Here is a 14,254-nt window from a genome sequence, read left to right as displayed (position 1 = left end):
CAGCCCAGCTCTAAGGAGCTGCAAGGACTTCTACACACATGCTCGATGCTCGTTAGGGGCGGACGATGGTTGGCTGATGTGCGTGGCATGTGGTGGGCGTTGCCACACACTCGCACACTCACACACTCGCACACTCACACACACACCCATACACCCATTCAATTGTGCTTGTAATCTAGGGAAACCACAAACTCAAACACATACAGACTCTCTGCTGTTGTATCTGCGCACATACATGTGTCTTGGGAAATGTTTGTATACCCTGTAGTGTCAAAATAATTGAGCAAAGGGTAGCATAAACTTGTGCCAAGGTATGTAACAATGAAAAGGGAATACCCTGCACGGAACGTCCAACTGCACTTTATGCTTCTTCTTCACTTAAACGTAGACACTGGGAAATACGTTCCTGATTAACTTCGGTGCTTATAGTCCGATCTTTTTCAAGTTTTGAGCGCTTAAATATGTCATATCCAAGTGCTTATATAACTTAGCTCGAGACTCTTGCCTTTAAAAAAGAGATCTCTTGCAATTTTAGGGGGTGCAGGGAGAACGAGGCAAGGTGTTCAAAAAATGAATTAATCTTAATTTTGGTACACCTAACTAGAACCTTCATCCCAAGTTTCACGTAAAAAGCTCCTATAATTCTCGAGTTATGCTAAAAGGAACCAAATCTTAAAATCTATATATATTGATATGTAAAAATGGAAAGGGTTAGTTTTGGGTATTCAAAGGTTTTATGCGTTATGTTATTGTTAATACAAACAATTATTTATAAACATCTGAGTACGTATGCACAGGGTGTCTGCTAGTCGAGCATCTTGCACTCAGTTATACCCGTTTCAGACATTCCTCTTGCCGCTTTCCAGGGCATTGCTTGTTTGTCTGGACATAACGTTCTTTGATTTAAAACAACATAAATTATACATTTCTCAGGCAATCCCATCCCACCCCCATCCTTCTTTCCGACTCCCTCCTCCTCTGCAATATGTACGTACGTATATGTATGTGTTATATAATGCGCACAATCGCAGCCAGGACACGAATCGAAAGTTGTGAGGGGCTGGGGCTGGGTCTGGGTCTGGGTCTGGCCTGGACGGTGGGCGGGGGGACAACTGGAGGTAGTCGTTATGTTTGTCCCGGATAAAATTAGTATCCTTCGGCCTGCTCGCGCTGGCTGGAGGCCCGGAACTGTCCAACTGATTTCTTGTCGCCCGGTCGCCCGGCCGCAAGGATTTGAGCTTCATTGAGCATCCGTTTAGTCGCAGGACACCATGAACCACAACTCGACGGCAATCATCGATGATCGCGCTGGTGTAATGGATATTTCGGTATCAAATATTCCAATCGCATGTGCCGCCTAATTTGGCACTCCTGAAATTCTCTGAACTTTGGATACTTGTCCTTAACGTGACACTCCTCGGCATTGCCTTGAGTGTGAATCTGCCTTCTGAGGGCCTCCCAGATTGGCCTATGTTTTATTCCGAACCAATAATGTCGCCTGATCAGATAATTTGTCACCTGCGGCCTATTATATATTGTTGTCCTGCCCAAACACACCTCAGCGAGCGTGCCACTGTTGTGGAAACGGAAAGAAATTGGCATTAGCAAAACATTTTTATACCCTGTACTTCTTAAAACTGCTGGTAAATGTATGTAACAGGCGGAAGGATCCGACCCCATAATATTACTATAAATTGTTTATTCTTGATCTGCATAATAGGTCGAGTCGATAAACACATGTCTATCTGTCTGTTTATCTGTCTGTTTATCTATATGTCTGTCCATATGCAATGAACGATTCGATCTCATAGCCTAGAAGAACTAGAGGCTTGACATGTTGAACTTAGGTCCTGCAAATGCCCTCCCAGTGCGAGTTTGCTTTTCGATAATCGAAACATGCCCCGTTTCCAAGTAATCGATAAAAATTGGGCATTGAAATCCTGTTTCAATTTTAAGGCTATCGCCAAGATACTTTGCATAGCCTCGTCTTTCTAATGCAGACAGTGGACATGTCGGAATCGATTAAATCACAACACTATATCATATAGCTGCCATAGGAAAATCAGGCAAAAAAAACCACGAAACTCGGTAATTATTAGTTTTGGTATGCTCCTTGATGTATATACAAATTCTTATCATATTCTTATACTATATTAAAAGGAAAAATCGGTCAAGGATTAAGTTCTTGTTTGAAAAACAACTTTTGGCATATAAGCTAAATCTGACTAAAATCGGACCGCTATATCATATAGATTCAAATGAAGAATCGGCCTGTTTTATATGACAAACTCAACCGTTTGTCAGTATATCTTTGTTTACGAGCTATACTTATCTCCTTACCGCTATATCATATAGATTCAAATGAAGAATCGGCCTATTTTCCTAACATTTCTGCAAGCATGAAAGGCATGCATATATATACCTAAAAGGGTATCTTATCTTCGGCTTGCCAAAGATGGCTTTCGCTCTTTTTATGTACGCAATCTGTGCTGAAATGGGCTTCTACTCACTCGGGATAATATTCGCGCATTGCCAACGAGTCGATCCGCAGCCGTTGAATTGTGCGAGCTCTGTGGATGCCGAAGCGCGTATCTTGCCAGACTTTGCCATAGGTAGCGCCCCAATAATGGTACACCCAGTCGCCCTTTTCGTTCTGTCTGAACCTCGGCATCGAGACGGTCACCTCGCCCCACAGCTTGTTGGTTTGGTAGCTACCGCCAGCTCGGGCACGGACCACTTCCAGTTTATCTGCCGCGCGGCCGCCTCCTCCTCCTCCTCCCGCCCTTCCGGCCGCCTTTGCAGCCGCATCGGCGCCTCCCGGTTTCCCTGCTCTCGCCTTCTCTGTTGCATTGCCAACTGGCGCCTTGTCTGTTGCCTTCTCTGTTGCATTGCTGCCTTTTCTGGCGTCGACACCTTCCGCCTTCTTTGCCGCATAGCCGCCCCCTTTCGTCGTCTCTGCCCCGCCAACGTGCTGTGCGAAAAGCTGCACAAACTTTGTGGTTAGTCGTGGTCGTAAAAACGCCTTCGGTGCAAATAGCTGCATGCCCCAGCTCTGATTGTTGGCCGCGGCTAATAGATCATCCGGACTCTGACTTGTTGCACTCAAATTTGCCGCTTGTGTTTCCTGCAACAGAGATTCTTTGCGGTTGACACTTACGGCACTTTGGCTGGCAATCGCCAAGATAAACAAACCAAAATTTAATCTCAACATTTCAAAAATACATCTGACACGAAATTTGTACTTACTGAATTAAACCCAACGCAAGTTTTCCGCTTCAATATAAACTGAAACGAACGATTTCCGATCATAGTTCATTGATTTTTCAATCAAATTCAAATTCAAATTAGTCAAATTTGTTGTTTTCAAGAAAAAGAGAACGTATGCTGAAAACTTTTCCAGTTATACCCTGTATCCCTTAGAAAAGGTAGCTTAGAGACTACAGGTATCAAAAGCGCCCAACTTTGCCATGTTGTTACTCATAATTTTCCCCAGATCAGCCGCAATCAATAACTATCGATTGTTAGCTTTATTTTTATAACGAGGATTACATGAGCTAGAGTTATTTTATAGATCAGTATTAGTCGGATACAGGGTATCTGCTAGTCGTGCATCTTCGTAACCTTTCGCCTTTGCCTAGGATTTGAACCAGTGCCCTCTATTTTGGATAACCCTTCGCCCTTGTATTATAGCCGGATACAGGGTATCTGCTAGGCGTGCATCTTCGCAACCTTTCGAGCACATCTAATCTATATCCATCTATCTGCTGTCTGAAACATTCATATATTTGCCTAGGATTTGAACCAGCGCCCTCTATTTTGCCTTAGCTCCCCCTTCGATCAAACAAGCAAAGTTTGCGGGTAATATATATAATTTTAACAAAATTTTACTCAAAAAAATTCCAAATTATATAAACAAAAACATCGCAGTGAAAAAAAAAAAAACAACTTTTAGAATGGCAGAGAAAACTGTAAATGGGTTTGCTCAGGCCATCTCCGGACGATCTAGTTTCGCATTTGATGCATGGGATACATGGGTATTATGTGCTCCAGGCGCATGTTGCGCCTGATTGCGCACTCCAGGTATTCCCTCCAATTGTCATATTTCGGGACGTGGCACTCGTCGGAGTTGCCCTTCGTGTAGATGTGACGCCTCAGCTCGTTCCAGATGGGCCGGCTTGTGATCTCATGATTATAGACGTTTCGTATAACCCAAGTTTTAATAGGGGGCACATTGTAGATTGTGGAAGCGTCCATGCAAACGCTCGATAGTTGTCCACTGTTGCGAGTAAAGAAAAGTTATCGATTGCTTACTGTTATCGAAAGAATAACCAATCTAATTATGGTTAATTACAAATATCGATGAATATCGATAAATTCGCATATTGATAAAAATCGATAAAATATTTCACTTTCGGGACAACCCCATTTCCTAGAGAGCTAGAGCCTTGCTCTTTGGTATATGCACACTTTTCTTCGATATATGTAAGCTCTGAAAGTATCACAAAGATCGGACTATGAAGACCGAAGTCACTGAAGACTGGACAACGGAAAATGAGACCTGAATAAACAAGAAAAATATTTTTGTTTACCCAGAAATTTAAATATGATTTGCCAAGCTAGAGCCTTGAGCTTTGGTATACCACGCACTTCCTTCTGATATATGTAAGCCCTGAAAGTTTCACAAAGATCGGACTATGAAGACCGAAGTTACTGAAGACTGGTGAGAAAAAGAACTACTGAAAGAATTATTCGAACCTAATCTAATTGGAATACTTTGGTATTCGAACTAGAATTCCAATTACTGAAAATGTAATTATACGCACTCGGGATAGTATGTTTTGAGTGCGTTCGAGTCAACCTTTTGGCGGTCTATGGTCCATTGGGGATAGCGCCTATCTTGCCCGATTTTGCCAAGGGTAGCGCCCCATAGGTTGTACACCCAGTTGCCCGCATGGTCCCTGCCAAACTTGGGAGGTCCGCCGGCAGTCGCGCCCTTGTCGCCCTTGGCGCCGCCGGCTCCTCCAGCTGCTCCTGCAGCTCCAGCTGCTCCGGCTGCTCCAGCTGCTCCGGCTGCTCCGGCTGCTCCGGCTGCTCCGGCTGTCCCATTCCCTGCAGCGGCTCCAGCTGCGCTCTCGGCTCCCGCTGCGCCCGCTGCTCCAGCTGCGCCCTCTGCTCCCGCTGCGCCCGCTGCTCCAGCTGCGCCCTCTGCTCCCGCTGCGCCTTCTGCTCCAGCTGCGCCTTCTGCTTCAGCTGCGCCTTCTGCTCCAGCGTCTTCATCACCATCATCGCTTAAAATTGGATTCTTGATCACAGTTTTTGGCTTCAATTTATCTTGATGATCTTGCTTGCTTCTTGTTGCCGCAGCTTTTTGCGGAAATAATTGCATGAGAGTCGGAGCGGTCGGAGCCTTAATGTCGGCTTTGGCCACAGTCTCGTTAACTTTTGCCGTTGTCTTCTTCCCGTTTTGAATAGTCGTCGCAGCCGTAGTCTCTTTTTTATCATTATCATCTGTTACCGTTGTTGTTTTCTTATTATTAGCTGTTCCTTTAGTTTCTTCTTCTTCATCATCATATTCGTCGTCCAGCCGAGGTGCCGCCGTAGTCTCATCTTCCGGGCTGGCTGCCGTATTATTTTTTAGTGGCGATGCGCGAGCATTCTCTAGCTGCAATGTGGCGGGATCAGGGCGAATTTGAAGTCGGGATCTCAGTGCAACTTACGCCAATCAGACAAATAATCGCCATTATAAATAGAAAATTTGGTTTAAACATTTTTCGGAATATAAAAATTACTAGAAATTTATATTTTCTAAATCAAATTCGGCGCAATAAATGAATTTTCACATCTGCCAAAATGTCTCTACAATTAATGTCGAACATATCATAGAATTTTATTTCAAAGTTGTGATTCGATTGCAATAAGAAATTCGAATTGAAGGAATGTCAACTTATTCCAAACGAAAGTTTTATTTTAATCTAGTACCACGGTATCCAATCAGAAATATCCAAAATTTCTTTAAGCCTAACCTAAACTCACAACAGGGCTAACTTTTCCCCAAGTGTGTCGATTATATAAACCTATTATTCCCCCTGCTGTAATTTCTATCTGTTATATAGGCTATACCTATAGGAATTATATAGGTATAATCGAAAACGAAAAATTGAGAAGTACTTGAGAATATTTTATCCACTCGCTCGGCATATGATATATGTCCAGCTTCCTACCAGGCCTAGGTATCTGCATCTCGAACTAGTCAGTGGGAGATCGCCGGTTCAAATCCAGAAGAAATTTTTCAATTTGTGCATGTATCTATTGCAGTTGTTATTATGCACCTGCGGGTGTCTTAGTGTCTCCACGTCGAACCAGCAACAGAGAAATCGCCGGCTCAAACCCAGCAAACAATTTTAAATGCTCATTTTTGTGTGTATTTATTGCAGTTGATATTGTGCATCCTCGTGGCCTAGTTGTCTGCACGTAGAACTAGCCAGCGAGAGATTGCCGGTTCAAATCCAGCAGAAATTTTTCAACTTTTGTGTTCATTTATTTTAGTTGGTTTTGTTCACCTGCGGGTGCCTAGATGTCTGCAGTTCGAACCAGCAAAAGAGAAATCGCCGGTTCAAAAAAGCAAACATTTTCAATATTCACTCAATATTAATACATACGAAAAGGTAAATGTATATAATTATATAATATATAATATTTTAATTTTGAGCACTCTCTCGACTTTTGCACTCGTAGCTCTTATTTAATTTGCGGGTTAATTGCCGCAAGCTAATTAGCTTGGCAAGAAAGCAAATTTTGCGCTAGGATAGTTCGTTGAGGAGCTGCCAAATCTAAGCGTGTAGCCCATTTGAAAATGTCCTTTTGGCCATTGTTTACGTACATTTTTTGTGCGGGCTTCGCCAACCAGAACTAATAAATTTCAACAGAGCCAGTTTTTGCGGGCAATCCGAAAAACGGCGTGCAACTGGCGAGCAGCTAACGGTCTATCATTGAATGGCTGCCTGGCTTGGCCAGGGGATGCGTGTATTAAGTGGAAGGGGTGGGGAAGGGGGCTGGGGTAGGATTGTGGGTGTGGCACTTTAAGCAGCCAGCGAATGCGACTAAAATGCGTGCAAATGCGCGCTGCTCCCGCTGATGCATACAATAAAATTATGAGCATAATGAAATACTTTATTTTCACATACAATTTCAGTTTTAATTTAAAATACCCTGTAAATGGTGTCAAAGTGCTGCAGGCATATTGGTTTGCGGTCTATGAGTGTGCCCGTTGATGTTGGGCGACCTTTTAATATAAATATACTTGAGTTTTTTTCATGTATGTTTAACTATTGACAGCTAAAATATATATTAGAAAAAATTATTTATTTATGTTTAGTTTTGTGTATAATATTCCCAAAAAATAACATGAAGCTTATCTCGAGTATATTATAATTTCTTAATTTTTTAAAACAAATATTATATTAAGGAAAATATATTGCATTTAATTGTTAATCAATTGATTTAATTTGATCACTTGACTTGTAACAATTTTAAAAATTAATGTGCTGTTTTTTCTAGATTGTATTTTTGATAAACATAAACAAACTCTTAGATAATTTTACATTTTTGTATAAACAGACGAAAATCAGTTTTATTTTATAATATTATTTAAACAACACACTTTTTCGACAGCTGTCAATTGAAACACTTCAAAAATCAGCTCACGAACAAAAATTTGCTTAGTTTGATCCTAAAACAGTCCATAAGCTGCGTTCATAATTTTTTGCAGGGTATCTGGCAATGTGCTCTTGTGTTGTATATGTATTTGCAGCTAGTGTTGTTGTGCTTGAAATGCTTGCGACTTGAAATGGCAAAATGGCAGTTTACGCTTGTTTGGCATTTTGTGGCAACGCAGCCACCTCCTCCCCCATACCCCCCCCCCCCCCCTACCTGCACCCATTAACCCGCAACTCCACATTACCCATTACCCATGCCTCTTAGCCAAAGCCAGCTACTGGCTTCACCTGCCCAGGCATCGAGTGGCACACTCGAGCATGTCTTTACATCTCTTTACGCTTGGCTATAGCTCAAAGTGCTTAACTGGCTAAAGGTTGGCCGGTGCGGGGTGGGGCGGGGCGGTTGGTTGGGGCACTGGCTATAAAATACCCTAACTCCCTCATATATAAACTGGCGCATAGGGTATAGAGTTGTGCTAGCATAGAGTGCACATAAATGCCGGAGATAAATGCTGAAAATTCAATTATGCTCGAGCCGATAATGGCGCAGTTCTGAAGAAGGTCTGACACGGCCAGATAGCTGGCAGACCGAAAAGGCAACCCGAGCCCACATTGTATGATCTCGAGTATCTTTGTTTGTATTTTTAGACATTTATCTGGCGGCCAACAACAACAGCAACACCAACAGCAACTTAACAACTTAACTTAGTTCTGTTTGGTCAGCAGTACGGCAATTGCTTAAAAACTTCACACTAGAGCTGAGCGCATGTCGTGTTTTCTGTCGTGACACGAGCACGTTCAGAGATCAACACGGCGTGAATGTGTAAAATAATTATTTGATCTATATAAAGCTACAAATATTCAAGCAGCTAAAAGTTATGCTTATAAGGAAATTGCAATTAAAGAAACAAAAACAAAATTCATATATTTCAATCTGTTTATCCTGACTGATTGACTGACTGATTGATTGATCCTCAATGCACAGTCGAAATTGTATATGTTAAGGTCGAGAAGAGTCATCTTCCGATTGAAATATTATCGTAACAACAGAAGATAGTCCCTGTATATGCATATATTTATAGACATCTCTTTTCTTCTGCCTGATTGACTGACTGTCTAACTGATTGATGCTTAGCGCTTAGTGCTAACTGTGCATATAAAGGTAGTTAAAATTTGTATAAAGATTTAAATTGCAATTAATTAGATAAATATATACAATTTATGTATATATATTTCAATCTGTTTTTCCCGACTGATTGACTGACTGATTGATGATCAGCGCACAGCCTAAAGCGTAAGAGCTAGGAATCTAAATTTTACTCAGTGGTATTCGAAAAATTGCATCCGCAAGTCTGAAGAAAGTTTTGTAATTTGTAAAAAAAAATTTAACATTTTTCATAAGTTTCCACTTCCATGGGTGGAAAATGAGCGTAAAACTGTTACGTGAAGCCTTTTTTTATACTTTTCACTCTAATTGTATGTTTCGCTCTTTTCGACAAATCCGCCCGCCTGGGTGGAAAATCGAGTATTCTTATGGACGTCTCCGCGTGCCAAAAACGTACGAGACGCGTCCATCTCTGCCATACATCAAGCCTTCCATTCCCTCTAACCCCCTACTCGCAGTTGATCTCAGTTTAAGATCTGTATCTGTTTAGCTGTGGCCGAGGATCGCCTGAAAATCGATCTGCAGACATGAAAAGCGCCAAAATGCGCAAAAGTCACGTAGTCAGCAAATGGAACAGAGACAAGAAAGAGCCCCACATAAAACCATATAGGGGGGGCCCATATAGACAACGCTAATGAGTCCGACGATTTATGCAAAATGCAAAATGCAAATGCAAACTGGGGCCAGCTGAATGTGTGCACTCGGCTTGGGTGTTCACTGTACCTGGATGTGATCCGGCGCGAGCAATTAAAGTGTCACAAGTTCGGGACATGCGATATTACATGACGCAATGCCCAAGATTATGAATATAAATGCAAATTAGGCACAGTTGCAAGGTGCCTGTCTCTTAAGGTGGGCGGAGGACGGGAGGCGGGGTCAGGGGTCAGGGATCAGGGGTTGGATAGGGAGCGTGACAATCATTAAAAGTCAAGTGAACGTCGTGGGCTGCTTCGTCGCTTGAACAATCACTGAAAATGACTAACGGTAACCACGATAGTCGACATCCGGGGCAAAAAGAGGCCACCACCAGGTGGGTTGCCACCAGGTGGGGTGGCTCGCGGTGGTGCTCGGCTGCCGCTGAAAGAAAATTACGCTCTTATCTCGCTTCCTGTCGTGACACAATTTTCTATCATAGCCAAGTCAAGGACTAGCCGGACTCGAGCCGGACTCCAGCCGGACCCTCGTGTGACCGTGTTGCCGAGTCAAAGACATAAAGTTATTATTGCTTTTGGCCGGGGGCACGGGGCACGGATTCCGGCCAGCCATGATAAATGTGTCCAGCGCACGTTTGTGGCCGAACGTCATAATTTAGTCAACATTACATCATATTGCTCGAATATATAATATACTATACACAATATTGGCCTAGAAAATGTTGGCTAAGACCCTGGAAAATCTTGCATAATTAGATAGACGCGGCGCATGCGAGCCGATTTTTATATACATATAGATTAGCGGGACAAACGTATATAATTCTATGAATATCATAAATACTAATTCGTTATTAAGTGCTTGCCGCTGCACCCCGCCCCCCCTCTCCCCGTCCTGTTGTTGTTGTTGTTGCAATGAGCAAGCAAAGGGAATATCGAAGTGAAAATCTAGCGTACGTGACAAATTGAAAAAAGCGCATCAGTGAAGCGAAGTTAACTAGTGAGACCTGTGTGGAATCAACCATAGAATATTGGACGACTTGGAACGATGTCGAACGACACTTTTTGACGACTTCCTACGACAGCCGCAGTCGCAGCCGCAGCAGCAACTACAGTAAAAAAAAAAGCTACTGCAAATGCTGCTCGCTTTTAACGAGCGTTCGTTAAAAGCAGCCAACAGTCTCCCGCCGCAACCTTCCTCTCCTCCTCCTCCTCCTGCTCCTCCTCCTCCTGCTCCTCCTCCCTCCTCCACCTCTCCACATTTCCAACCAAGTCTTGCAGTCGCAACGTCAATGTCCCAGCGACTGCAGCTCCCGGTTGCCGTAAGTAAAACTATCTCGACACGTGAAATGAGTTGTTATCAACGCAACGTGCAAAACTGCCGTTTGCACCGTGGTGCAAAATGCATTTTCTGCGAGCCAATAAATGTGCTTCTCCTCTTTTCAAATAAAGTCTAAAAAAGCGAAGCTTTTGCATACATTACATTTAATGCTCGCAATTGCAGAAAAAAAATTTAAAAACAAAATATTTACAGTAATTAATAAATTTATTTGACGTTTATTTTCTTGGCCAAAACTCGAGATATAGGAGAAATATATAAAAAGTTGAGAGCAAAATATTTGTATTAGTCTATAAATTTGAAAATGTTCATGCCTTATACTCCCCCAAGTTTTTTGTGTTTTTTTTTTGTACCTAAACATTATCATAACCAGGACCTGCAATACGTCCAACAAATATTTCTTGCTTTGCTTTACGATTTGAACCAGCTTCCTGCCCTGAAGCTCGGTTCTTAAATACTACAAAATATTTATAAAAATAAATGCAATTTTTATTTTAAATTTGCCCATTCTATTGAAAATACTTCAAGCCATAGATATTTGCATATAGAAAAACGGGCTAGATTTGTTTTTTCACCCAAAAAATTGCATCTAACGAATATGGTTAGATAAATCGAATGATTGGCCGAGTTATTTATGTTTTTGAAGCTGAGTCTACCTCAAGAGTTTTTTATTTGAAACCAAAAATAAAATCTTAAATAAACTAATTTAGAGATTAGCTAATTAAAAGAGAGGACCGCAGCCTGGCAACCGCAGCATTAAGATTGCAAAATAATGTTGGATCATGTGTCACTGCGAAAATAAATATGTTCAAATATACAACAATATAATATAATAATGTATTCTTTAAGAATAAATAAGCAGCCAGCATGTATAATACATAGATCTAATAATAATTACCCCAAACACGCGAAGCCAGCATTGATGTTGACCACTGTGCGCTGTCAAGAAGTTGTTATGGCTGGTGAATAACAATGCCTGACTAGCAGATACCCTGTGAGTAGCCGAAAAGGCACTTCAAATATTCACAAAGTGATTTCTTAATGAATAATATGAATCGTTTAGTTAGCAGAGGTTTTAATTTCATGAGGTTCAATTTGAATACATTTAAAAAAATTTTAAAAAATGTCAACCAATGAAAAATACTTATTTTACTATAGTCCATCTAAATATTTAAAAATTTAACACATGCCTTATAATTCTTAAAGAAAGAAAAATCGAACTTATCGATTTGAAATCAATTCAAAGTTATCGATTTATCGATTTTCCTTAACCTTTCAATATTGATGCCAACTTATAGGCGAGGGTATTCAAAACTGATTACCATGACGCAGATCCGAAATATTTGTTGAGTGCGCGTCGTTACGTTTACTGTTACTGTTCTTCTTCTTCTTCTCATGCCTCTTGCGTGCATTTCAGACATACACACAAATATATGTATATATAAGTATTTGTTGTTGTTGTTGTTGACCAGGAGAATGGAACTGTCGTTCTGGTTGCCATTGTCACCCGACAATCCCAATTACCGTACACAGATGCTGTGGCTGTGGTCGGGCCCAGTTGCTGCCCCCCTGCCCATGCCCCCTGCACCAGTTGCCTGTGCCACTGGCTCTTATGGCTCATAACTTTTCAGTTAATGAAGACATAAAACTCAGCGTTGGGAGCTGCTGCTGCTGCTGCTGCGGCAGCTGCGGCCATAAAGCTAAGGCCCTGGGCAGAGAGAAGCTGCCGAAGCTTTTGTTCGCTTCTCGTTTGTTATTCTTGTTGTTGTTGTTATTTGTTTGTTTGTTTTGGCAGTCACAAGTTAGTTGCAAGATGCTCGTATCTGGCTTTATGCCAATGCCTCATATACATACATATATATGTATATATATACTTTTGTGTGCATATATATTTATTTGCTGTGTATCTATGTATGTGTATCTGGCTAGTGATAAAACGTGCCTGGCAAAGCTATGTATATAGATAAATACATATGTATATGTGCATGTACACAGTGAAACGCCATTTTGAAGCGCTGCCGCAGTCGCTGTTACTGTCGCTGCGTCGACGTCGCTGCCACACAACTGTCGCTATCAGCGCACATCAATGGACCAACGACAGTGGCGACAGTTTGGAGCACATTACGTTGGTCAAAGTGTGAGCGAACGGGATGGCCATAGTGAAGAGATAGGAGGGAGGGAGAGAGAGAGAGAGAGAAAGAGAGAGAAGGAGAGAGTGAGAGCGCGCTCGTGCTGGCTGACAAAATGAGCAGCGACAGCGACGACGGCAGAGCGTCAGCGTTTGCGGCGACACACAGAGATAGAGAGATATGATAACAGCAGCGACTGCGGCAGCGACGGCGACAGCGGCGGTGACTGCGACGACTGTCTATGCCACGCCTATATGCGCAGCAGCTTGTGTAGGTTGCCGTTGCCGTTGCCGTTGCCGTCGGTAAAAAGTGTTGGCCAGGTTTGATTAACTTGCGGCTAAGCTAACCTCAATCAAGGACTCGTCCCGGCCGGCCGCAGGCATTGTCCTTGGCGAGGCCAAAGCTGGCATCGTCGGCGCTGCCATTGCAACAGTTTGCCACCACGTTTGGCCTCTTAACACAGTTCATTAATCAAAAAACATGCCACAGGGACCAGCAGCAGTAGCAGCAAAGGTGGCACAGCAAATGCCAATTCGCCGCGCCAAGGCGAATTCAGCGTACGAAGACTCACAGCTCTTTTAGCCAAAGCTCCACCTACCGAGCCAAAGCGCAGACGCACAAAGCACACACACGCGCCGCACAGCCAGCGCATGTGAGAGAGCGAGAGAGCAGCTCGTGTGCTAAATGGAGCTGCGGCTGCCAACTGCGCTGCCGCCAGTCAATGACGATGACAAACGAATGACAGACACTCTCTGCGCTGTTGTTGTTATTGCTGCTTGGGGAGAGAGATAATGGGCAAGAGATAAGAGACGTCAGGCAGCGATGGCGATGGCTACAACAAAAACAACAAAAACAGTTACACAAATGCCCGCCAGTCAGAAACGTTCGTTTTTCGTTTTTCTGCGCCTGTGTGAGTGAGCATGTCAATGAGTGTGTGCGAGTGAGCGTGCGAGTGTGTGTGTGTGTACTTGTGTACGCTGGGCAGATGTTTGCTGCGTTGTGAGCTTTGCTGTGCTGCAATTTACAATTACCTCATACTGTAAATTGCATCTCTTGCCATATACACACACACAGGCTATATACATAACGTGTATCTGTGTGTTGCTTTTTCTGATAATTAAATGTACGTTAAATTATTTCATTTTGCCAATGCAATGCAGCCTTCTCCACCTCCCACCCCCCTCCCCTTTCCCCCTGTGCTTACACACTTTTGCGCTGTCTGCTGCCCCGCCAGAGAAATTAATGAGAATTTTCTT

The 14,254-nt window shown here is 42.7% G+C and overlaps 2 protein-coding genes across 2 annotated transcripts; both read right to left on the bottom strand.

Moving 5' to 3' along the window:
- Nucleotides 1-1,214: 1,214 nt before the first annotated feature.
- LOC135434004 (uncharacterized) lies at nucleotides 1,215-3,257 on the bottom strand. Its single transcript, XM_064690338.1, has 2 exons — nucleotides 2,511-3,257; nucleotides 1,215-1,573 (listed from the first exon to the last, which is right to left on the bottom strand). The coding sequence occupies exons 1-2, from the start codon at nucleotides 3,209-3,211 to the stop codon at nucleotides 1,294-1,296; spliced, it is 981 nt and encodes a 326-aa protein (XP_064546408.1). The 5' UTR covers nucleotides 3,212-3,257; the 3' UTR covers nucleotides 1,215-1,293.
- Nucleotides 3,258-3,851: 594 nt separating this feature from the next.
- On the bottom strand, nucleotides 3,852-5,877 carry LOC135433997 (cuticle collagen 39-like). Its single transcript, XM_064690325.1, has 3 exons — nucleotides 5,718-5,877; nucleotides 4,824-5,662; nucleotides 3,852-4,276 (listed from the first exon to the last, which is right to left on the bottom strand). The coding sequence occupies exons 1-3, from the start codon at nucleotides 5,766-5,768 to the stop codon at nucleotides 4,003-4,005; spliced, it is 1,164 nt and encodes a 387-aa protein (XP_064546395.1). The 5' UTR covers nucleotides 5,769-5,877; the 3' UTR covers nucleotides 3,852-4,002.
- Nucleotides 5,878-14,254: the final 8,377 nt, after the last annotated feature.

The sequence above is a fragment of the Drosophila montana genome, unplaced genomic scaffold (assembly GCF_035044405.1).
Source record: "Drosophila montana isolate Dmon_TW-CO22-7 unplaced genomic scaffold, ASM3504440v1 contig_3257_1, whole genome shotgun sequence".
Taxonomy (NCBI): Eukaryota; Metazoa; Arthropoda; class Insecta; order Diptera; family Drosophilidae; genus Drosophila; species Drosophila montana.
Note: the sequence above shows the minus strand (reverse complement) of the source record. Positions and strands in the feature narration are given on the sequence as shown.